Source organism: Hydra vulgaris, chromosome 13, assembly GCF_038396675.1.
Source record: "Hydra vulgaris chromosome 13, alternate assembly HydraT2T_AEP".
Lineage (NCBI taxonomy): Eukaryota > Metazoa > Cnidaria > Hydrozoa > Anthoathecata > Hydridae > Hydra > Hydra vulgaris.
In genome coordinates this window covers 26,286,091-26,313,728 of record NC_088932.1, presented here as the reverse complement: position 1 = coordinate 26,313,728, position 27,638 = coordinate 26,286,091, and the positions used below count along the sequence as shown (strand labels likewise).

General features: G+C 27.6%; 1 protein-coding gene across 2 annotated transcripts in view; it reads right to left on the bottom strand.

Annotated features, from left to right (window-relative positions):
- Nucleotides 1–27,638, bottom strand: part of LOC100206623 (chromatin assembly factor 1 subunit A-B) — a 95,505-nt gene that overhangs the window by 59,114 nt on the left and 8,753 nt on the right. For both annotated transcript variants that reach the window (XM_065816801.1, XM_065816802.1), the window contains exons 2-5: nt 24,926–24,976; nt 10,033–10,130; nt 9,657–9,808; nt 1,122–1,467 (exon numbers count right to left, since the gene is read on the bottom strand). In XM_065816801.1, coding sequence (XP_065672873.1) covers nt 1,122–1,467; nt 9,657–9,808; nt 10,033–10,130; nt 24,926–24,976 — 647 coding nt within the window. The remainder of the gene's footprint in view (nt 1–1,121; nt 1,468–9,656; nt 9,809–10,032; nt 10,131–24,925; nt 24,977–27,638) is intronic.

Sequence of the window (27,638 nt, the reverse complement as noted above, 5' to 3'; positions counted from 1 at the left end):
ATTATCCAGGGCACAACAAATCAACCAACGTGCGAACGTTTGTTTAAAAAGACAGAAAAGCAAACACCACATTTCTTTACTTTTATTTATGCAAATGTTGGCATTCGCTTAAAACTTTTCAAAATGAACGCAATACTTCAGCAATTTTTTTTCCAAATAATTATGCGGTTGATAGTTTTTTATTTATAATAAAAAACAAATATCTGTAATAAAAAAACTATTGGCTACTAAAATTTAAAACGCATTTTCAAATGTGGAGTAAATGTAAAAATGATTACTTTTTTGTTACTTTTAAGTTAAATAACTAATAACACAACTGAAGAAAGTAATTATGTTGTGACATGGTTTCTACATGTGTTTTACAAAAGCATGCAAAATTTTAGCTAAAATGCATTTGTAATAATCTTTAAAAAAACCACGCTAAAAACTTGCTTTATTCAAAAACGTGCTTTTTTCAAAATTTTCTTATTTAAAGTGAAGTAAAAGTTGTTAAAGTTATCAATAAAGTTATCATTAAAATGTTTCCATACTAAAAACAAGTTAAAGTGTTTACATATAAAAACAAGTTAAAGTGTTTACATATTAAAAACAAGTTAAAGTGTTTACATACTAAAACAATTTTAAAAGTATTGAAAAAAACTTTTATTTCATTTTTAGTTCCCTTTTGTTTTAATTTCTCATTTTACCTAATTCCAAAGGTTGATATATGTATATTAGTAAATAAGTAATTTATATACTAAGCAGTTTAATTTTTTTATTATTATTTGTTCAACATTCATGAATTCACATTTGTGTGACCAGTACTTCATGCGTATTTAAAGATTTTAAAAATAACAACATAAATCCAATGAGGCTAAAAATTAATGCAAAATCTGATAAGAAAGTAACTTTATTAAAGTGACTATGAATTATTAAAAAATAATTATTTGAAAATTGAAACCAACTAATTAAAAAAAAATAATTTACAAATTTTGTGTAAATAATAGACAAAATAATATGTTTAAACATTAATACAAACAAGAAAAACTTAAAATTGATTTTATGTTATATATTACCATTATACTTTAATGCTTTTATAAGAAAATTAATGATAACAAGGAAAAAAATAAAAAATAAATTACAGCAGCTTCATCTTCCTCTTTTTTAAGTTCTTCTTTCTTTTTGCGTTCTAAATCTTTTTTTTCTTTTTCTAATCGAATAGCTTCTTCCTTTTTTCTTTTTTCATCATCTTTTATTTTTTTTTCTTCTTCTTTTTTTTTTCTCTCTTCCTCTTTTTTTTTTCTTTCTTCTTCTTTCTTTTTTTTCTCTTCTTCTTTCTTTTTACGTTCTTCCTCTTTTTTTTTCCTTTCTTCTTCCTTCTTTTTTTTTTCTTCTTCTTTCTTTTTTCTTTCTTCTTCTTTTTTTCTCTTTTCTTCTTCTTTTTTTTTTTTCTCTTCTTCCTTTTTTTTAAGTTCTTCTTCCTTAAATCTAATTTAAAAGTTAAAATTATTTATATATATATATTTTTTTATATATAATATATGTATATGTGTGTGTATATATATATATATATATATATATATATATATATATATAGAACCCTTAGATGTTGTCCGAAAGTTTTTTCCATATTTTGTTGACAAAAAGTAAAAATTAAAATGCAAGACCGGAATTTTTTTTTTTTAACAATGATAGACTGCCTGCCCCAACCAAACCCTCAGTCGATGTAGCAGCACTCCCTTGCGGGTCAGGCTATTTGTCAGTCGATGTAGCAGCACTCCCTTGCGAGTCAGGCTATTTGTCATTCGATGTAGCAGCACTCCCTTGCGAGTCAGGCTATAAGATAGTCGATCTGGCAACACTCCGCGCATGATTTACAGTAAAAAAAACAAAAATAAAAACATTTTTTAAAAAAAAATAAAAATAAAAACATTTTATTAAAAAAAATAAAAATAAAAACATTGTTTATATTTTAAAAACATTCAAAATGTTTTAAAAACATTCAAAATGTTTTTAAAAACATTCTGGTCAATTAAATTTGCGTTTTTGTGGTTTTTTTAAAAAACGATTAATTTGTAATTAAATTAATGGTTTTTACTTTCGTCCAACACGCAAATGTTGGACGAAAGTTAAAAGTAATTAAAAGTGACGTATATGTTGGCGTAAGAATCACTTTTTTCCTTCCGCTCTTCCCAAAGCCAACAAACTATAGATCTATATATATATATATATGTATATATATATATATATATATATATATATATATATATATATATATATATATTTACATATACATATAGTAGGTTATAGTAGGCAAAAAAATAAATGGTAAATTTTTTAAAAGTTTTTCTTTTAACTTATCTGTTTACTCATGTTTTTTAAAAACTGTAAAAAGTACATCAAAGAGTACTACTATTATGAAGATTTTTATATGTACTTATATGTGCATGATTTTATTAAAGGATTATTGTTTTTAAAAACATTGAAAGCACATAGGTGTTATATTGGAAGCAAAATAATTATTGGCATGAAAATTTTATTTAATATTTTTTTGAATTTTTGTGGAAAAAAAAAAAATTTTGGTAAGTTAAAGTCTAAAATTATATTTAAATATGAAACACATAAGATATTTACATATGTAACATAAAATATATACGTAACCCGTGAATTTTTATTAATTGAATACAATTGATTAATTTATAGTAACATGCACATTGTAAAACAACATTGGGCGATTTCTCAATGAAACTTAGTTGTGGATTTGATAAACAATGGTAAGACCTACAGAGAAGTTAATAATAATAATAATAATAATAATAATAATAATAATAATAACAGGCAGACTGGAATCCCTTTTCAAACAGTCGGCAACATTATAAAAAAGTACAATTTAAATGGGACTACAACTAATAAAGCAGGAAGAGACCGTAAAAGAAAAACATCTGCTGCCATTGATAGAAACATTATCTTACAAGTCAAGCAAAACAGATTTAAAGCTGCTCAAAAGATTGCAGACAAAATTAAAAACGACCACAAAATCATGATTTCAGCTCAAACTATCCAAAATAGAATTCGAGAGCAAGGATTTCATGATAGAGTATGTTGCAAAAAATCCTTCCTGACTCTAAGACATATGAAACAAAGATTATTATTTGCAAAATAGTTGACTATTGAGTACTGGAAGAAAGTAATTAAGAGTGATGAATCCAAATTTAACCTGATCTCATCATATGGACAGCAAAAAGTTTGGTGAAAACAAGGTGAGGCATACAAATTGAGTTGCATGAGAGGGACAGTAAAACATGGTGGTGGAAATGTCATGGTGTGGGGATCAATGGTGTGGCGAGGAGCTGACAAATTGACTCGTTGAATCAACAATGAACGCCAATTTGTATATAGACATATAAAGCAAAATTTAAAGCCCTCTGCTTGTAGTTTAGATTCAGAATTAACTTCATCTTTCAACAAGACAACGATCCAAAACATTCTGCCATAGCAACAAAGCAAGGTTGGCGCCTAAAAATAATTAAAAAAATATCAGTGAAAATATTTAGTTTATTAAATTTTATTTGACACAAAAGCATTTGATAGGTTTGAACTTTATTTGATGATTTTTAATATAATAGTCATTAATAAATAGAATGTGATCGAATCTGTACAAAATCAAAGCATGAAAATATTGCATATAATATAAGCATAAAAAATGTTTCAAAATTATGTTAGTTATTTAACTTTCAAGCATCTAAGTTTTAAGTTTGGAATTTTTATTGAAGTGTTGCAAGTTTTGATATTTTATTACATGGACTTTTATGCATTTCAAAGTAAAAGCCGTAGTTAGGCGAAGTTTGTAGTCAAATGGACCCAAAAAAACTGTACGAGTTAGAGAATGGTTCAACTTAACCAGGGTACAATTAAGCAGAAAGTATGAAAAAGTTCATCATTGGCTTTCTTGCACTGAGATTTTTGATTTCAATTTATGCGTGATGTAATTTATTATATAACTTCTTTATTTAACAATATACAAACTCTGTTTAAACATTTTGACTTAAGCAAAAAAAATTTATCAAAAATATTTTTTATAAAATCAACTTATTATTTTCTCTTGCAAGTTCTTCAGACGAGCGCAATTTTTTACTCTCGTAACAAAACTAGCGAGCGCTAATTGTCGCATATGGAAGGCCATTTACAGGCGTGTTTCACATGTGCGGAGCGATCACTCCCACTTTATCACAAAGTCTGATACAGATAAATATACAGCGTGGATAATAAAAAATCAAAAGCGAGCAGTCAATTTCACCGGACAACACTTGGAATTGACAGTCAATTGTTTTTTTTTTTGATTGTTCAAAATTTTTATTTTTTCCTTTGTTTAAATTTTTATCTGAGTAATACATTTTCATAACTAAAACAAACAAAATTATGAAGAACTATTACTCAGATAACTAATTAATGCTCAAAAATTAACAAACATTTCAACAAACTCGCAAATAATTATCGTTCAATTTACCTGCTAATGTTAATTTGTTTAAAATTATGCTAGCGCATACAGATTTTCATTCAATTAAAAAAAGAATTTTGAAAAAATCCAATTAATCTTTTTTTTTTTTTTTTTAGATTATTCACCTCCCCAAGGCCCGAGGGGGGCCACTACAGTCGAGGAGGATACTCATTTTTTTTTTTTAACTTTTTTTATTTTTTAGTTGTTTTTTTTGTGGTGCAACCCTCTCTCAACTCTTTAACTCCGAAACACGAACCTTACCGAGCAAGGCCGCTGCGCGGAGAAACTAAGTTGAGCGCGGTACTTCCAGGGACGTGGTGGGAGTCGAACTCCGAACATCTTGCTTACAAAGCGAGCGCTCTTACCACTACACCACTACCGCTTAAATATCTTACTATCTAATGTGGAACTTTTTTTTTTTTTATCAAAACAAATTTTGTACAAAAAAAATTTAAACTGAATACTTAATACTAAAAGAAACTTTATAAATATTGAAAAATGAAAATGTTTATCTCTTTATTTGCCTTCATTAAGATGGGCTGACATTTGATGTTTTAAATGTCAACCCAATAATAAAAGAATACCCGTATTTAATAATAGAAAGAAAAAAAATCAGTAAACTTGCAATCAATAATTTAAAATTTATTCAAAAATAATACATTCATTGCAATGGCATTTCATTAGCAGGAAAAAGCTACAAAAAAAATGAATGAAAAGACAGAATGAAAAATAAAAAAAAGTACCGTTGGTAGAGAAAATGTTCCTAGTTATGTACAAAAATTTTAAATAATAATTTTATATCTCTAATTTTAATGAGCAGAAGTATAAAATATTTTTTTATCTCTGCTCATTTGAAAAACTGTGATTAATGAAATGACTTTATGAAATTTTAGCAAATGCATTTTCCAAATTACATCATGATTATTTGTAAAACCTTGTTTTTCAAAAATCTGATTTTTTTTCAACCATTCAAACATGACTGGCAAGAATTCATTTTAGAAGGTCAAAATAGCAACTTAAGTCATTTCAGGCAGTCTTTGACTAGTCGTTATTTTCCTAGTTCCAAGCGTTGTGTATATATATATATATATATATATATATATATATATATATATATATATATATATATATATATATATATATATATATATATATATATATATGTATATGTATATATATATATATATATATATATATATATATATATATATATATATATATAATATATACAGCACTTGGAAATAGGAAAATTGAGGTTAGACGTTGGCATCAGTTTAGCAAAAATATTTTGACTTCAAACACTTTTAGTTTGGCAGTTAGGTCGTCATTGCCGATTGCCAACTCTAATTCCGAGGGCTGTATATATATATATATATATATATATATATATATATATATATATATATATATATATATATATATATATATATATATATATATAGATATATATATATATATTATATATATACATACATATATTCATATATACATATATATATATAAAATATATACAGCCCTTGGAATAAGGGTTTGCGTGTATATATATATATATATATATATATATATATATATATATATATATATATATATATATATATATATATATATTTAAAATGTAAATCTAATAAAAAATTTTGATTTTGTAAATTATTAAGTATTTATAAAAAGATTTATTAAGTAATTTTAATAAAGTTCTAATAATACTTAATAAAGTTCTAATAAGTAATTTTATCAACAGTAAACTTCAACATAAATTTATTTATTTTAAATTAAAGTTTTAAACTATTTATTTTTCATTAAAGGGATCCTAAAGTGCCGAGACAAGTTATGCTTATTTTAAAGGGAATGATAAAAAAAAAGTTTAGGCAGAATTTTTTTAAGTAAAACAAAGTAATAAATGTATACCAACAAAAACAAACTTTGTTGTTTTACTTAAAGCTTGCTGTCTCCACAGTAGCAATTCTCTCAAAGTCTTTAAAATATACGCCGCAATCTACAGACTTTAAAATTTATTCAAGCACATTTAATTCCAAAGATTTTAGGAAATGACGTCATTGTAGAATTTTTTTTTTGAATCGATATTATTTGTTGTTTTATTTGTTTTTTAAAATAGCGTTTAATATCAACCGTATGACTTTACTATAAATTTTACAGGAAGCTAAACATAAGAATGTTTTTTTAAAGAGCGCGAGAACCAAATAAAATTAGGATTTTTATATTACATTTTAAAATAAAATAAATATGTAAAAAAGTCGTTGATCACTTTATATATTCTGAATCTTTTTTTTCTTTTCATGTAAGTAATGCGAACTTTTTTTAGTTTATCTAAGCTGTTTATTGCTATGACGTTTTTGTTCTCCTATCAAAATGACATTTAAAAAATTTTTATATTTTTAATTAATAATTTTGGTAAACAAAATCATTTATTAAAGATAATAGCCAAATTCTTTAATTTATAGTTAGAAAATATTATTAAGTATGTCAATTTAGTGGAAATTGATAAATTTTGATGATTTGCATTTGGATTTTGATAACTAAACGATTAAAATGTTGGCAACTCCATACCGGTTCGAACCTCTTTAAAAAAAAGACAAAAAAAGCCTGTATGGATAAAAGAAACAAAATAGTTGAAAATCGTATCATAGCTATGAAAATTTGAAATTTGATATTGCTAAAACGTCAAAGTTAAGTCATTTAAGTGTTGGCACTGAACAATAGTATAAATATGGATATTGTAAAACTATGCCAAAAAAAATGTCTTTGTTGCGTTTAAATAAAGGAAATAAATATCACCTCAGGTATTACAAATTAAGTAACATTCTTTATAATATAAGCTGATGTGCGCAGTATTAATAATAGTAATAATAACAAAAATTAACTTTTTTGTACATAATGGCTGTGTAAAGTAAAAAAAGTTTTTTCTAAAGATCATCAATGTATAACAGAGCATGAAACAGACAGCTTTTTATTAATTAAAGTAATAAATAATGTTTTATGGCAATAATTCAAGACAGAATGTTGAATTGTGTTGAAGCGCGCATTAAAAAAACATTATGTTTAATATTTCTTAATTTATATGTTGTATTTGGCAAGTATTTTACATTTCTTTTATCAAAAAAACTAGCAAAATTGACAATGAAGGTTTTTTGTTAAACGATTTCGATTTCGAAATTGACTCAATAATACTACATTTTTTATGCAATCTTTAACAGTAATTATTTAATTTTAAAAATAAAACAAAATAAGCAATACATGTTTTATAGAACAAATTTTATTAAATATATCTCGCTTGATTAAATAAGTATTTCAAGAATATATGTAACCCGTTTAGCAAATAAGGGGTCGTCCATAATGTACGTATGCATGAATTTCGACCCTTCTCCTCCCTCCCATTCCACATTTTGCTATAGTTTTTTTGAGTACCCTCCATCTCCCTAAAACTATCTATGCTCTTAATCTACCTACCCAACATTTTATGATATTTTTTTTACATTTGTGTCTCCGTACTTTTATAATTGACCCCCTGCCCTCCATCTAATATATGCTTTTTGCAGACCTCCTCTCCCCCACCCAAGCGTACATACTATATGAACAATCCCTAAATGCTGTTAATTAAACTTTTATAAGGTTAAAAAATTCAAAATAATTTTTTTAACAGAACCTTTAAACGGATAATAATTTAATAACAATAAATAGAACACAAAAATAATTTACAGCAACAAACAAGCTTAAAATGTCTGAAATATTTTATTATTATTTTTATGCAAACTTAGTAAAAATAACCAAAAAATAATGATTTGAAATAACTAAAAAAATTCTATAGTAATTTATGATTAAAACAAAAAACTTTTATATAATGATAAGTAACTAAACAAATTCTTTAATAATCTATAATTTGCTAAAAAAAATTTTTTAGGATTTCTTATGGAAATTCTGCAATGACGTCATTTACTAAAACTCTTTGGAATTAAACGCGCTTGAATAAATAATAAAGTCTGTAGAATGGGGCGTATATTTTAAAGACTCCGAGAGAATTGCTACTGTGGAGACGGCCAGCTTCGAGTAAAACAACAAAGTTTGTTTTTGTTGGTATACATTTATTATATTGTTTTACTTAAAAAAAACTCTGCCCAAACATTTTTTTTATCATTCTCTGTAAAGTAAACACAACTTGCCTTGGTACTTTGGGATCCCCAATGTACCGAGACAAGTTGTGTTTACTTTGGGATCCCCAATGTACCGAGACAAGTTGTGTTTACTTTGGGATCCCCACTGTACCGAGACAAGTTGTGTTTACTTTACAGAGAATAAATGGTTATAATGACACATCTTGATCATAACTTTAATGTTATGATCAAGATGTGTCATTATAACCATTATATAGAAATAGTTCAAAAATTTTCTTTCAATCAATGACTTCATTGCTTCATGCAGAAATTAATATATATAGAAACAGCAGCAACATAAAACAAGAGCACTAATGGTCAAACATCTATTGGTTTATGGGTGATCTCTTAGAATCTTAAAAGTTTCTGTCTGTTTAAATATTTAAAACAGACCTTAAATTAAAATTTATTACATTTAAGTTAAATTAAATAAAATAAAAAATCATCAAAAACAACAAAACCAGAACAGAAAAGACTATGGTTACAGTCACACACAAACAAATGCACTTAATAGTAAAAATAAAAACACAAAACAATAAAATTTAAAAAGTCCATAAACAAAAAATATTTTTTTCCTCCTTTATAAACCAAAAGATAACTAATAAGTGCTCATATTTGATATGAAAATGTTTAATGTTTAAATAGTCACCTTTATCTTTTACGAATCATCCAAAAATAATAAATCAAGTAAATACTAATTTGAAAATATATTACAATTAATAAAAATTATTATTAAATTATAAAATAAAGAAAATGTTTTTATGAATAAGAGAGTTGCAGAACATTTTTCATTTACCCTGCTTATTATTATTTATTACTTTTATTTAACCTGCTTATTATTATTTATTATTTTTATTTAACCTGCTTATTATTATTTATTATTTTTATTTAACCTGCTTATTATTATTTATTATTTTTATTTAACCTGCTTATTATTATTTATTATTTTTTATTTAACCTGCTTATTATTTAACAGAAAACAAGATTTGAAGTGTTTTAGTAAAATTACTTACTTAAGCCTTGCTTTTTTTTCAACCTCTTTTCTTTCTTTTTCAACAACTTTTGGTGAACTTTCTTCTTTATTTGTTTTGATTTTGTTTTCAATTTTCTCAATCCTCAATATTAATGTTTTTTCTTCGTTCAAGTTATTATTTGAGTTGGAAGACTAATTTTTAATAAAATTTTATATTTTATAACAACAACAATAATAATAACAATAACAACAATAACAATAAAAATTATTTAGTTAGAAAAAAGAAGTATTAGTGAAAGGAAATAGTAGAAGTTGCAGCAACATTGCTGCCATGTTTTACCATTGTTGCCATGTTTTAGTTACTACAACTCTTCAAAACGAGAAAAAAGTGTTATGTAAAAAGAAGAAATCTTTACCTGAAAATCATTATGTGTGTCTGTTGGTGGTGAAGAGGAGGCCTTACTTATGCAATCTTCATCAATAGAAATAACATCATTGTAGCCACTAGCAACAACTTAAAATGGAATTCATAAATTACATTAAAAAAAAACTAATATTAAAAAAAGCTTGCATCAAAATTCATTTAAAGAAAATTTAAAGAAAATAAATTAAAAGAAAATTCACAAAAGATTCTCAAAACTTATAACAACAACAAAATTCATTTAAAGAAAAGAAAAGAAAATTCACAAAAGATTTTCAAAACTTATAACAACAACAAAATTCATTTAAAGAAATTAAATTAAAAGAAAATTCACAAAAAATTCTCTTATAACAACAACAAAGGTATGAAATTAAAACAAAAAAAATATTTTAAAAAGTAACTTTTTTTTTTAATTTTCAAATAACTAAACTCAAATAAAATTAATTATCAAAACTTCATAAAAACTTTTAAAATAAAATATTAAAAGATGATCTATATTAAAAATAATAATGATAAAAATAAATAAACTATTTTAAATATTTTATATTAAATATTTTATTTTCAGTTAGAAAGCTTTGCATTTTGCTGCAAACATGTGTTAAACTGTATTTGTGGTATTATATGCAAGCTCACATCACATTTTATTACATGGACATAAAGTCGCACAATGGTTTTCTTTACAAATTATATGGACATAAAGATGCACAATGATTTTATTTACCTGAATACTTTTTTTACCAATCAACTGAAATTCTGTAACGGTATCAGTTTTAGCCGATACTATAAATTTGAACCGATACCATAATTTTGGTTTCATTACTTTTTATAAATACAGTAAAAAGCAAAACTTCTGTAGAAAAAGATAATGAAAACTGAAATTTTTGTATGAATTAAAATTTTTATTTAATTTAGGAATATAGTTATTTTTCAGTCAAATGAAAAGTGAAATGAACCATTGGATTCCTTTGAGAAGTGATTCCACTTTGGAAATTTATTACTTGGTTCAAAAGACAAAATCATTTTGCTTTTCATTTTATAATTCTTTAGTGCACTAGATGTTGTTTGATGTAATTTATATTATCTTTCAATATATATATATATATATATATATATATATATATATATATATATATATATATATATATATATATATATATATATATATATATATATATATATATATATATTGTTATTAGCATCACTAATACTAAAATTAAACACTTTATTTTAATATATTTTTATACTAAAAAACTAAAATACTTTATATTAAATTATATACAATAATAAAATATTTTATACTAAATTATATACAACTATTACTATTATAATCACTTATATATATACAAGTGCTGGAAATAAGGGACTATCAACGATCAATCATTGCCTACATTAAAAAAATGACCTATTATAACATTACCTAAATTTTTTTGCTAAAATTGAACAACACCTTATGTACACTCTAAAAACAATACGTTAAAAAAAGCAATGGATTGCTTTTTTCCATTAAATTAACAAAGTAATTCATAAACAAAAATCACAAAATTAACTGAGTAAAATTAACTATTAACAGATTCTTTGAAATTTTGTTTTTCAATGAATTAAATATTCAAATCCGTTGAAAAACAAATAGAACTTTTTATTAAAAAGGGTTTCCAAAAGAATTTATAAAGTGCTTTCTCTGTAGATTATATTTTTAAATCTTGTTTGTTTGATTTAGACTCATCAATACATTATAGTTCTTTATTTATAAATGATAAAGTTTTAAAAAGCAACTATCTTATACCACATTTAAATCATAGATAAAAAGTTTGTTGTAGTAAGTTTAATTTGCCATTTTTTAAATAGCTTCACATTTTGACTAAATGTGAAGCTATTTAAAAAAAGTATTAAAAGTGCCATGTTGCGCATGGATGGTGTCCCTGTTTGTACTTTTGGTGTGTATTGCCAAGGCCATACTTGGTGCCTTTATTACGGCTTAGGGTTAAATAATAGTGATAAGGCAATTGCTTGGAAAGACAGTGCTCTGAGTACTATCTATGCTTTGAGTCAAGTTCTTCAACAAATTTAAAAATCAATAAGATACCAAAAACTATAAAACACAAAAAACCATCATCATCAAAGCACATAAAAGAATAGTCTAAGTTCTCAAAACCTATCATTCACTAATATTCGTGGTCTTCGGAGTAACTTTTCTTTTTGTTGAGTCTTATCTCTTGCAAAGTTCACCAGACCTACTTGCTCTTTGTGAGACTAATTTGAGTTCAGCTGTCTCATCTTGCGATCTTAGTGCTGATGGTTATTTTCCTTTAATTCGTAAAGACTCCAATAGCCACATGCTTGGTCTGGGCATTTACATTCGTAAGAATTCACCCATTTGTCAGGAAACTAGGTTTGAATCCACAGACTATTCTTTTTTATGTGCTTTCGTTAAGCACCACTTCACTTTATCGCCTTTCTCTTTGTTCTATACTGCTCTCCTTCACCTCAAGATTGCACTCTTTTTAATGTTATTTCTGATCATATTGAACAAGCCCTCTCTCTTTATCCATCAGCCAATATTGTTGTTGTTGGTGACTTTAATGCTCATCACACTGAGTGGCTTGGCTCTAGTGTCAGTGACTCTGCAGACATTAAAGCCCACAACTTTTGCCTTTCTCAATACCTAAATAGTCAACTTTCCAACTCGCTTTCCAGGCAACCCGAATCATTTACCTTTTCCACTTGGCTTATGTCTTGTTTCTGATCCTTGTCAGTGTTCAATTTCTCCACATTCACCCTTAGGTGCTTCTGATCACAGTTTGGTCTCTCTAAAACTATTACCTCATTTTTCTTCATCATCTGAATCCCCCTATCATTGTACCTCTTACAACTACCTAAAAGCTGACTCGGACTCTTTCCGTAACTTTCTTTGTGATGGCCCTTGGGTAGAAATCTTTTGTCTTCCTGTCAACAAATGTGCTTCTTACATAACTTCGTGGATTCAGGCTGGCATGGAATCTTCTGTTCCCTCTCGACGACTCCAGGTCAAGTCTCACTCTTGTCCATGGTTTTCCTCACATTGTGCTGCTGCAATTGCCAATCGAAACTTTTACTTCCATATCTATCAGCAAAACAATTCTCCAGAAAACAGACATCTGTTTATTACTGCTAGAAACCATTGCAAAAAAGTTTGTCTAATGTCAAAGCCTGCAATCTTCAGGCCATGAAATCTTGTATTTCATCACAAAAATTAGGCTCTCGTGACTCCTGGAGAATCTTTAATAGTTTCAATAATAAGGGCAAATCTTTAATTCCACCTCTCTTGTATGGTTCAGACTTTGTCACCTCACCTAAAGACAAAGCTGAATTGTTTGTGGAACGCAACTAGTGGAATCAAGAGATGATATTGACTTTTCATCAATATCATCTCTTGATTCCACTAGTTGCGTTCTACCTGATATATAGTCGTCAAACATTCGTATCACTTCAGCTTCTGTATCTAAAGTGATTTCCTGCTTGGACTTTTCTACAGCTTCTGGCCCGAACAACATACCTGTTATTGTCTTGCAGAAGTGTTCTCCGGAGCTGTAGTCTATACTCTCAAAACTATTCAACAAGTGCTTATCAGAGTCTTGTTTTCCAGCCTGCTGGAAAGTTGCATCTGCTATCCCTTTTTTTAAAAATTCTTGTGAGCGATCGGATTCGTCTAAGTACCGTCCCATTAGCCTTCTTCCTATCATAAGCAAGGTTTTTGAATCTTTAATTAACAAACACTTAATTTCTCTTCTGGAATCTAATAACTTACTTTCAATATGAGTTTTGATCTTCTCATTCTACAGCTGACTTGCTAACAGTAATAACTGATAGATTTTATTGTGCATTAGATAAAGGTGGAGAGGTTAAGACCATCACTCTTGACATTTCAAAAGCTTTTGATAAAGTTTGGCACGCTGGTCTTCTCCATAAGCTTTCTTCTTACGGTGTATCTGGTAACATCTTTAAAATTATTGAATCCTTCCTTTCCAATCATAGTATAAAAGTTGTCTTCTATGGACAACACTCTTCTTCTTATACTGTAACTTCAGGGTTCTTCAAGATTCTATCCTTGGCCCTATACTCTTTTTAATTTACATTAACAACGAGTCAGCCACTCTTCATATTCTAGGATTAACTCTTACTTCCGATCTTTCTTGGAAACCATATATCAAATCCGTTGCAAAATTAGCATCTGCTAATTTTGCATCTCTTTATCAAGCTCAATAATTTCTAAGGTTGCATCTCTTTATCAAGCTCAATACTTTCTTACTCCGGATTCTATTCTCTATCTCTATAAATCTAAAAAGCTGCCTTGTATGGAATACTGTTGCCATATCTGGGGCAGATCTTCTAATGATGCGCTTTCTCTTTTAGGTGCAAAAACGCATTGTAAACATAGTTGGACCTGCTCTTGCAGCCAACTTCCAATCATTATCACATTGTCGTTATGTTGCTTTTCTTTCTCTTTTCTACAAATACTATAATGGGCACTGGTCTGAAGAGCTAGTGTCTCTTGTGTCTTCTACTAATATTCATTCTCATGTTACTTGTCATTCAATTAAGTGTCATCCTTTTTCTGTGACTGTTCTTAAGTGCTCCAAAAACTCTTATTCGTCTAGTTTTTTTCCTTGAACATCAGTTCTTCGGAATTCGCTTCCTTCATATTGCTTTCGTGATTCATATAATTTGCAATCCTTTAAGTCATCTGTCAATCGTTATCTTGCTCTACAGTTTTCATCTTTTCTCTTCCAGTAACTTCCAACTCTAATTAGTGGTTGCTTGCAGCCTTGTTGGAAGCGAAGATGTTAAAAAAAAACTTGCAATTTTTTAATGTTAGTTGCAATTAAGTTTATATATTGCTTGTTTATATTTGTATAGAACTTGCTATTTTAGACATGTGGCATTTAGGCATGATGTATCAAATTTAAACTCTAATATTACTACTTTTAACACGTTTATTCAATTAAATTAAAAGGTGAGAGACTTTTTTTTCTTTTATTCTTGATATGTGTAAAAATTTTATAATTATTGATGTGTGTAAAAATTTTAGTACATTTTACTTAGCAGGTATCTTTTGTAGCGCATTTAATATTTCTTTAACAAATTGAAATGTAGAACAAATAAATAACATAATAAAATAAAATAACATAATTTTTATTCCCAATTTAGAAATAAAGAATTAGCAACAAATGTTTCTTACAGGGTTATTAATAAAGCGTTATTAGTAAAACAGGGTTTTTAGTAGCCTTTTTAGTAACCTTACAAAGTTATTAGTAAAAATTTATTTTCATTATGTATTATGGTATATCATTTATATTCAATACTTTCTTTATTGTATTTTAAGGTTTGTTTATCTTTAAATAATCAACAACAGGTTGCTGAAATTGAGATGTGCCCACACACGAATTTACAACAGTATTAAAAATTGAAACCTAGTATAGTAACAATTGTATACATGTCTGTGTTTTTTATATAAATGTTCTTTGACCTTATATATAATAACTGTATTAATAAAACATATATTGAAAAACCTTTTATATATTTTTTTTAATTTTTTAATTTTTATTGTTATTGAAAGTTTTTTTATTGAAATAAATTATTATAAATATTTAACTAGTTTTCAATTTAAAAGTTAAAATATTTTTCAAGCTTGCTAAAAATATCTCCCGATCAAGTTAGTTTGTATAGGAAGTACTGTTTGTATCAAATGTTAAATATCATAATAAAATAATCTATATATTAAAAAACTATTTTGTAATGAAATCTCAGTTCTATCTGGCTTAATTCCTTTTTAATTTTAATAAAGGGAATAATAAAATGTTCAATATGATGATGTAGTAAACTCTCTATTTTACCAAAACAGCAAAAGCCACTTAGTGTAATAATTCATTTTAACGAATTGTTTGCTGCACGAACGGAATAAATCAGTATTTCAGTATATCAGAATATCAGTATTTCAGTATATCAGAACTTCAATCTGCTAAAATTTTAATCCGTTAACATAACGGAAAACCTGTTGGTGCAAATGCAAAAGTGACAGATGCAGTTCGTTGTATATAACAGATTTTTTCTTATTGTGTAGTGTTGAAAATTTCACCAAAAGGTAAATATCTGAATTATGTATGTGCAGTATAGAGCTAACATTGAATGAAATACTTTTTCTTAATTTATTAGAACAGTAGTGCTATTTTATTTGTTACTTTTTTTTTCTAAAAAAACATTAAATATAAAAAATATTAAATATTTTATATATGATACTATTTTTATATGATTTTGGTAAAGTTAATAATAATTTCAAATTACCAGGTTCATTAACGCCATTGCCTTCAAAACTTTCATCTGGTGCCAACAATGTAAATCAAGACCGCCATTTTAGTTTTATTTTTGATTATTTTCAAACAAAAAATAAATTATTGCTTTTTACAAAATATTAACTTCTCATGGAACAGCTTCATGATTTGGCACAAAAGCAATCTTGGTCAGGAATTATATAACAACGGAAATAATAACTTGTTTTGACGATTTGGCCACTGCTGTTTTAAAGTTTGAACATTTCAAAAATGCACTGAAAAACTTATTTAGACTTATTTAAAAAAAAAGGAAAGAAATCCTAATGGAGGAAGAAATAAAAAGAACTTGACTAAAACTAAAGCACTAAAATGTAAATCAACTTAAATTAAATTCAAAAAACTAAAAGAATTATTTAAATCAATATTTTTATTATGTTTGGGAATAATAATAATCTTTTATCTTTACTAAGTTTTATAATAATATGAGAAACTCTTTTAAATAAAGTAACAACTTAATTCTAATGATAGCCTAATAAATGCGCACATCAAGTTAAATTATAGTTTGTTTGTTTTTTTACCAACTTGTAAAGTAAGTTTTCATTAAATACGCGCTAGTAAATGATTACATACTTGGAAAAAAACAAGAATAACTCTTATTTAAACTGTTTAATATGCTTTGTTTAAACATACATTTATTCATAGAAAGCAATACATAAAAAAATTATGTAAATAAAAAAAACTATACAGGTAAAGGGACCTCAGAAGGTCAGGTTTTAAATTAAGCAACATAAAATCCGAATTTTTCTATTAAATGCTGTTTTAAAATATTGTATAAAATATTAAATACTGTATTAAATACCCTTGTATAATCAGAATAAAAGATATGTTAAGTCGTAAAGAAAAAAATATATATATTATCCTTAGAAAACATTCTAAATTAAAAAGACCTAGAAGAAAGTCTAGCCCTTGAAAAAAAATTTTTAATAATTTAAAATTTTTCAAGACCTTCTGAAAGTAAGTTTGCAGAAACATTATCAGAAACACTGCTTCAAGACTCTAAAAACAGTGCTAAAAAGATACGTGCACAGAATAAATCCAATTTTCTCAAAATCGCATTTCAAATAACCTAGGATTTTATGGTACTTCACCTAGAATTTTGAGGTACCAATTTAAAAAAACTATATAATAAACTTCATTGATTCCTTTTTAAAAATTTAAAATAAATTATAACATTAACAAACTTTAAAAAAAAACAAATTTAATAAACAAAAAATATAAAAATAAAATCTATATAAACTAAAATCCAAAATCAGCAAAAACAGAATGATATGTTTTATTCAGCAAAGAATCAGATATAAGAGGTCTTTAACATTATTTTCATTAGATTCAATTTGAAGGCATTTTTTGGTTCCACTTTCACAAAATGGTTTGATCATAATTGGTTTCGAACCTGTTTTACCACAGTATTATGCCTTACTACTTGGAGATTTTAAAATGGCAACACAAACATTTTCGAAGCTTAGTTGCAGCACTAACACAGATGTAAATTCTTCCATTTATAAAATGCTTTAATTGTAGCTGTTAATCGAATTACTACTTTTTGGCTTTGTCTTCCTTTCTGTCTTTCTTTTTGTCTTCCTTTATTGATGAAACCATTTCTAATAATTTTTCCCCATTTATTGAGCTGTGAACCTGGGTAACTCTGACATTAGGTATTTCTTCAAGTGATATTGATTTATCAGATATTACTTGATAAGCTTTCATGGCACCTTTGTATTTATGTTTCCAATAGCTTGCTAAGCCATATTAAATATTTTTTGGAGATGAAATTGTTAGTGCTGTTGATGATTGATTATTATCAGTATTTTCATTAATACACAGCCCAGCTCATAAGAACTTATCTGCATTCACTCAAGACTGAGTCCTCTACTTGAAATTTCAACTTTTTAACCTGCATTTATAATTATTTGATTTGATGTCCACTTTAGCCATAAATTTGCAGGTATATGGATAAAACCTTCCATGTTGATCATCATAAACGAAGAACAAAGTGTAGATTTAGCACTTCTGTCTTCAGAGTGCAATTTTTGATTGGTTTGATCAAGTAGTTGAGTAATGCCAATTGTTTCAGGTAGAGTGACGAAAAGTTGAATATTTTTGCTTATCATATATGTCAATACATCACAGTTAAATCTTGAAGAATGACCTTCAGATAGAATAACAGGCCTTCTTATATTGTTTTTTTCTAAATAGTGGTCAAATGTTTGATATATCATTTGTGTCATTTGTGTACTGATTTGTCATACTGTCATTTGTGGAGATTTAGAATTTGTTTAACTGCTTCTTTTGGAGCCATGTGGGCACTAATCCCTTTTCCTTTAATATGATTGAATATTTGATCCCCCAATGGAAACAAAAGAATGTATAGTTACGCATTCCCTATTTTCAATTATCATCTTTTGACAACTTTTTGCTCTCCCAGTATAAAATAAACCATTTGGAGTACCATCAACTCCATAGTTTACAAACTGGGGAAGTTTCATCATGATTGAAAAGTCAGGCGGTATCTCCCTATTATACATTTACATCTAACTGATTTATGAAATTGTATTTGCATCAATGAAATATTACTTTTTATAAGTTCTTCAGCTAACTCATTAAGATGGTTACATGCCATTTCTTTTGTGCAGTTAAGAGCAAGATTTATAGATACAATTCCCTGTTGCTTTTTTGTGATATACTTTTGATATTTTGCATCCCAACACTTTCAATAAGATCTGCAATGGTTCTTTATTGGGAGTACTCGTAGAGTATTTGGTGATCTAAGGTTTCTACATGCTTGTTTTCTTACTCCCAAAAAAATTCAACATTGTCTTTGTCAATTCTGACTTGTTTAAATCTTTGAGGCATCTAAATAAATTTTTGAAATTACAATACCAAAAAATTAAACACTACAAGTTTTTTTAATGCAATAATCATAAAAAACAAAGATTTTACTCCTTTTAACTTAAACAGTTTATAAGAAAATAGCTTTATTTGTCAATCACAGGGCTTGTGATGAAGCGAGCGCGATCGCGCTCCGCTCGTAAAACGCGCTCGTAAACGGTATTTTCAAACGTTCTAGGCGCGATAAACAACGCTCGTTCAGCTTATAACGAGCGTATAAAATAACGCTCGTCCAATAGTTCGGGATTATGTTTTTATTTTCATAAAATATTTAAAAAAGATTTTTTATTAAAGATATACTATTATCAAAGCACTAATATAAAATATAAAAAGCACTACGTCGTTCTCTTTTGCACTAACGTAATGAATGAGCAGTTTGAAGTCGTTAATAGTCACTAATTTCTATTATGGAATGTGCACGTGGAAACACAATGTGAATACAAAAATGCGCAAATAAAATAAGAATAGAAAATTAGAAAACCACTATAAGAAAATTAAAACTTTATTTTTAATCTATTTAGAGTATTTTTAATCTTGTGAAAATATCAAGTAAGATTTATTTGATTTATTGTTTGTAATATTCCACACATCGTTTATAATAAAAATAAATATTAATAATAGAGTAATTTTTAAAATTAGTTTTTGTTTATAGTATAGGTTTTTTTATTAACTATTATTTATTTTAACTCAAATTTAAAACGATTCTGTTGTTTAGAATGTTCGCAATCGCATTCGAAAAGTAAACAAAGTAATAACGTCAACGTTTATTAAATGGAAAGTTATTATTCTAATTTATTATTATTTCAAATTATGTGTTATTTTTTTAAGGTTAAAAAAACGTAATTTAAAAAAGAAATTTTAGAAAAAAATTAAATAATTAATTTGAATAAAAAATATCAAAAAATATAAAAACCATTAACCGTTAATTAAGTTTACCGCGTAACATTTTAAAATGCATATATCAAAACAACGAATCAAAACACTAAATTATACTTCAATACTAAATCAATAAGAAGTTGCGTTTTTGTTTGATATTATTTTTTTATTAATATAAATAGTTAAAAATAAAATCGCGATCTGACAATATACAAGAAGTTTGGAAGTATAAAAATCTACTTCGTTGAAGTAGTTTCATGAGCGTGATACTAATTCAAACATTTTTTGACGAAAGAATTATGTAACAAATAAAAAAAGATATAAAAAAATAAAAAGCTTTTTATGAGCATCGCCTTCAGCAATTTTCATGATCGCGCTCGCCGACGTTATTTCGAGCGCACGTAATCACGCTCGATGAAAACATTTTCTAATTTTACGAGCGCGATTTAACACGCTTGACGATTTTCTTCATCACAAGCCCTGCAATCATGCGTATTACCTATTCTTGTTTTTTATATAACAGACAAGTGACTCTTCCTTATCTTTGGTAAAAATGGAACAATATTCCTTCTCCTTTTGAATTTCAATGACACCATCAAGTCATTTGTTAATTCTTCTTTGATCTTTAAATAGTGGAAATTTTCCTGAATTGATCACAGCTCAACCACATTTATTGCTGATTCAACACCACCCAACTGCTTATTTTCATCTCCATGACATCACTTACAACATTGCATCTTGATTTGTTAGTTAAAAATGAAAGAAGAGAAATCAAATTGGATGTCCTGGGCTTGGTAGATGGCAGAGGAAAAACTATTGCTCAAGGAATTTCTTAAGTCCTCAATGAATTTCACCTACGGAATTCAATACAGATGATTGTCGTAGATACCACCAGCGTTAACACTGGAAAAAAGAATTGTGTTATTGTAATATTGCAACAGATATTCACAGAGAAATGCGTCAACAAACCTCAGTTTATCAGTTGTCAACATCATGTATTAGATAGAATCCTCCGTTTGGCGATGGATGAAGAACTTGGAACTAAAACACAATCGCTGAACATCAAATATCCATTTGTATCTTAACTGTTGAAGGAGTACGAACAACTGAAAACACAGTTTGATAACGAAATAAAACATCAGGTTAGAGAGATGACATGAAATTTTTATTAAATCTCACTCGAGTGTTCCAATTTTTTGATGAAAAGGGACATTTTCCATTGATCAGGTTTCAGAAATTACCCAACATCAGCAATGCAAGGAGGAATTCCAGAGCTATACTAGCGATCCTGGCCTTCATTTTAATTTGATTTATATCGTATGGCTGGGCAGACCATTGGTTTACAGACCAACTGCACAACAAAAACGACTTTAATAACTTGGCTGAAGTACTGAATCCATACAAAAAGGCCTTGAGCTCTTTGAAAAATCACTGGAAGCGAGAGCCATCCATACTACAGATCACCAGAAGTAATGAAGGAAATCAATCAAAGTAATGAAGGAAATGAATTCGCCATGCAAAAATAAAGACAAATTGCACCTTCTTCTTTTGAAAAATTATTGCATTACATGACTGACATTCTAAATACATTTGAATACATAGTAGTACTTATGTCAAAATCAATTTTTCAATGGCAGGGTGAACTTTTTTCAAAAGATATGCAAATAATAGTTCACTTTGTGCTTTTTAGGTAAAACAAAATAACTTTGTCCACCATAAGTCTAATATTCGGCCCACTGTGCATTGTGGCGAAATTATGTAATAAATGTTATCACTGATAACAAATAATAATAATTAATGTTTCATTATACTTACCTATTAGAATAAATAACTTAATTAATAACTTAAAATGTGATAACTTATCACAATTAAAATAAAATTAAGAACAAATATCTATCACAGTCAAATTGATAATTTTTTCTTTTATAGAAAAAAATGGTTTCGGAAGCGTGGAAATTCTTTGATAAAGTTGTGGTAAATGATAAGAAATACGGAGATTGCAAAAAATGCCATAAAAGAATCGCTTGTCCAGGAAGCAGCACAAACGGCCTAATTAGTCACGTTAAAAGTTGCGAGAAAATAGATTTAAAACCATCCAGTGTTAGACCAGTTTTGACTAAGATGTCGTTAAACTATCTTCTTGCCAAGTTAACAGCTCTTGATGGATATTCGATTAGGTCCATAACTCAATCTGAAACACTTAGAATGCTTTTTGAAAATTATGGGTATAGCTTGCCCAAGTCAGCGTTCACAATTTCAGAAAAAATTAAGATGTTTCATGCTGAAGCCAAATTTTTAATGATAGCTGAATTGGCTACATTGAAAGCAAAAGGAGAAAAATTTGGACTAACAGGTGACAAATGGTGTAGCAATAGAGGTGAAAGTTACTACAATTTAAATGTTCATCACGAGAGAACATATTGTTTAGTAATGGTAAGATTGCCAACTCCTTGTTCTGCCGAAACATTAAACATTTTGATAATGCAAAAATTAAAAGAATTCGGTATAGATGATGAAGATGTTGCAGGTAAAACTACGAATGGCTGTAGCTGGATGGTGAAATTGGGTACCATATTTAAGTTTTAACATCAAATCTGCCAGAATCATTCAATTCATTTGAGTGTTTGTGATTTGATATACGCTAAAAAAGATTGTCGCAAAACTGTGAACAAAGAAACTGAATCGGATATTGAAACAGAAACGGAAACTGATGGAGAGACTGAAGGAGAGTTTTTTATTGAATATTTGGTGAATGAGATTGAATATGAAAAAAATATCGAAAAAAATTTACAGAAACTTCAAATACTAATTAAGTTTTTAAAATATTCATCGTTTCAATATGAAGTTCTTAAAAGAATAATACACAAAATTTACGGATCTTCGCATGACAAAGGACTGTTGCTCGACAACCGCACTAGATGGAACAGTGTTTTTCAGATGATCAAAAGATTTTTGGATTGCTTAGAAGCTGTAAAAAAAACACTTGAAGAACTAAACTGCTTATACATGTTAGATGAAATTGTCTTAGATTTCTTAAAATCGCTGTTTGACTTATTGGAAGTCATTGCTGACGCTGCAGTTTGCTTGGAAAAACCAAATACAACAATTTTGGAGTGTGACATCGTTATGGAAACGTTAGTAAGGAAATTAAAGGAACTAGAAACTAACATCAGTTCTAATTTTGCTGAGGCGTTAATCTCCAGATACGAAAATCATAAAAACATTATGTTGGTATCATTGAGTCGTTATTTGCACAATCCCGATTTTTTTAAAAATAAAAACCACACATTTTTTGCGCTTCTAAAAAAGATATTCAAGTTTATGCTGCAAAATTATTTGATCAACTATTTGCAGCAAAAGAAAATAGTCTTCAAACAAAATCAGATGATTGCGCTAAAAGCAAACAAGAAGAACCATCACAATCTACATCTTTTTTTGCCGAAATTCAAGAAGTTTTATATCAAAATCAATCAACAGCTAAAAAGCCAAAAAAAGTCAAGACCTTCACCGATCAGTTAAAAGAATACGAAGTAACTGGTGTGAAATCAGAAGCAGTTTTGAAATTTGAACAAGCCATCCACAGAATTCAAGCAACTTTCTCGGAAGCAGAAAAAGTTTTCTCCTCGTCTTCCAGATTTGTCACAAAGTTTCGTAGTTCGCTTTTTGATGAAATGATAGATGTTTTCATCTTTTTTAAATATTATATTAAAAGATCTTCAGAATAAATACTGTTTTAAATTTTTTTTTTTTAGTTTTTACTATAGGTACCCCAAGAAGTCTTTATTACAGAGCACCGCGGAAGGGCATTTAACTGAAAGTTCACGCCTTCTTCCTAACCAATGCCGGTTTAGAAAGCCATTTATTAGATATAACTTGTTCGTTAAAAGATTGTGATAAGAAAAATATCTAAGTACTAAGAAATATATAAACATAAATTTTTTAAAAGTTTATTATTAATTATAAATCAAAATACATAAATTAAAAAAAATAAATATAAGAACAATGCTTAATTATCAACTAGATAGTTTAATTTTTTAATCTATAACAAAGTTTTATCGAGACTCCGATTTTTTCTCGACTCCGACGGAGTTTTTTCTCGATTTTTCTCGACTCAGTTTTTTCTCGATTTTGGATCCTTTGGTCCCAACATCAGATATTCATCATTTTATTCCGTTCAAAATCACCACAGATACCATTGGCTAGCCAATGTCAGTCCAACTCAATTCCATACAGACAAAAATGATGGCTGTCTGATGTCAGCATCAGAGCTCAGCCTGACCTCAGCATTAACAGGGGATAATCATTAATAAACTTATGTTTATGTTTAGATTATATAAAGAAACTAACATAAGTATTTAACTTTTCATGAATATTTTTCAAGAGATTTACCTATTCTTTTGCAAAAGTGAATTCTGACAGCTGGTCTCACACTTCAAATTAAATAGCCAAAAAAAATTAAATATTTTTAAAGTATAGAATAATATAAAAGTGTTAGACAAAACTGAAAATGTGGTCATCAAAAACAATTAGAACATTGTTGAACTGCATCTGCCACCAAAAACATTAGAACCACTAGTAAAAGCAATAGATAACTGCTCCAGTTAAAAGTTTAAAGGATAATAATACAAGATTTATATAATTAATTTTATATATATAACAGTTTAAAAGGGATAATAACTTGTAAACAATTTAACAATAACTAAATAATACTTCACAATATTAAAGAAATAAATGATCTATTGAAAGATAAAAACCATTTACCTTTTTTGAACTTTTTCTTTGGTGGACTCGAGCATAATTCAGTTTTTTTTTCTAAAATTAATCACAACCTGTTATAATAGAATAAAAAAAAAAACATGGACTTTAAATATGGAGAACAATATTATTTGTTTGGAATGTAAAACAATATTAATAAAGTCATTTGTTAATCTAACATGTAATATACTATTGGAGTTTTTCCTTAGTACAACACGGAAAACAACAATAATGGAGTTTTTAATTAGTCCAAAATGGAGAACAATATAATTGGAGGTATTCATTATTCTGAAATGGATAGCATTATCAATTAGACTCTACCCAAAAAGAGGACATTTAAAAAAAACTTTGTATTGTATATCAATTATATATTGCTATGTGCATCTTTCAAGTTGTATTAACATCTTTTTAATAGTAAATTTAAAAAATTTAATAATATTTCTGAAATATGTATAAGTTAAAAATCGCACTAAACAATGTAAACAAAATAATTTAATTTATTCTATTCCTTGGTCAGATCATTAAAAAATCAGATCACCAAAAATCAGATCACCAAAAAATCGTATTTCATTTAAAAAATTAGGCTCCCAGACTTCTGGAGAATCTTTAACAGTGTCTATAATAAAGGCAAATCCATAGTGCCCACTTAAAATTTTAAAAAATTTCAGCACTTATTACTTCATTTAGATATGTTTTTCTAGGATTTGTTGCTGAAACCCATATCTTTTTTGAGCATCAGTGTTAAAAAAGCACTTGAATTTTCCAGCATTAATGATATTTACGAAGTGATACAAAAATTGTCTTAAAGATAATTACTGTAATTATAAACATAAAAGTATGTAATCTAAAACTAAATACTACATAAATTTGTGTACTGCTACATAATTGAAAAAAAACTGCAATAAATTAAAAAGCATCAACACTATAAATACTATATTTAACACCATTGAGAATTATTTATTCAGAAAAAAAGACAACAAAAGCAAGGACTTAAACAACCCATTTTTTTTAATTTAACAAATTTCAGAATTACTAAAACAAATTAAACTTAATGAAACTCTGAAAAGACAGTCATAACAATGAATGAGGCAGAAATTTAAGCAATTAACTAAAAATTAATTAAATTAATTGAATTAATTAAAAAAGCAAAAAACAAAAACAAAACATTCATGACATCTAACAAATAAATATTTTAAATAAAGAACTACTTGTAGGCTTACCAAGTTTCTAGTTATTATATTAAAAAAACTCTTATGGAAGGCACAATCCACTTAAAGCATTTTTTATCTTAGTTAAGATTAATAAATTGCAAAATTTCTCAATAAATCACAAAATCAGAAAACTTTTAAAGAGAAACAACTTAAGATAATATAACATTAAGATATACTGAAATAAAATAAAACATTTGTTTATATTTGTTAATAAAAACTAACTTAGCAATTTTTTTTCTTATGTTCGAGTTCTTCAATTTATTTTTCTATAAACTCAACCTCTTGTTCAGTTTCAATACTTTTTCTTGTTAATCCAAAACCTTTCATAACGTAACTCAGGTCACTTTTTTTCTCTGCAAGTTCTATAAACTCTGTGAACTTATTTTCCATCATTAAAATAGCTTTTTTTGCAACCTTAACTTTTTTTATTCAATTTTTTTAATATCGGCATATGTGATATGAATCACTTCTTGTTCTTATTCTGTCTTCTCTATCAAATTTTTTAGCATTATCAAACTCAATTGACCAGCCTCGCACCCCTTCTTCATCTATTAGGCTGGTGCAGATGTATTTTTAATACATTGTTTCCAATTTAGGATGTTGAATGCTGGATGTTCTTGACTCAATGCATGGGTTTTGCTTGTGTCTCTGTTTTTATGACTAGGCAACTCATTCTATTATCTCCTAATGAGGGTACAGCTCTAAAACTCAGTTTTATGGTACTGAGACCGGCTGGTAGTCAGGTTTCCAGAACTCTGTGGTAGCTCTCAGAGAGGCTGATTCCATCAACAGCTGAAAAACATCAAAGTATTAACAGTGCCATGTTGCGCATCGATGGTGTCCCTGTTTGTACTTTTGGTGTGTATTTTCAAGGCCATATTTGGAGCCTTTATTACGACTTAGAGTTTATTAATAGTGATAAGGCAAGTGCTTGGGCAAGACAGTGTTCTGAGTACTATCTATGCTTTGAGTCAAGTTCTTCAACAAATTTAAAAATCAAAAAGATACCAAAAACTATAAAACACAAAAAACCATCATCATCAAAGCACATAAAAGAATAGTCTAAGTTCTCAAAACCTATCATTCACTAATATTCGTGGTCTTCGGAGTAACTTTTCTTTTTGTTGAGTCTTATCTCTTGCAAAGTTCACCAGACCTACTTGCTCTTTGTGAGACTAATTTGAGTTCAGCTGTCTCATCTTGCGATCTTAGTGTTGATGATTATTTTCCTTTAATTCGTAAAGACTCCAATAGCCACATGCTTGGTCTGGGCATTTACATTCGTAAGAATTCACCCATTTGTCAGGAAACTAGGTTTGAATCCACAGACTATTCTTTTTTATGTGCTTTCGTTAAGCACCACTTATTGCCTTTCTCTTTGTTCTATACTGCTTTCCTTCACCTCAAGATTGCACTCTTTTTGATGTTATTTCTGATCATATTGAACAAGCCCTCTCTCTTTATCCATCAGCCAATATTGTTGTTGTTGGTGACTTTAATGCTCATCA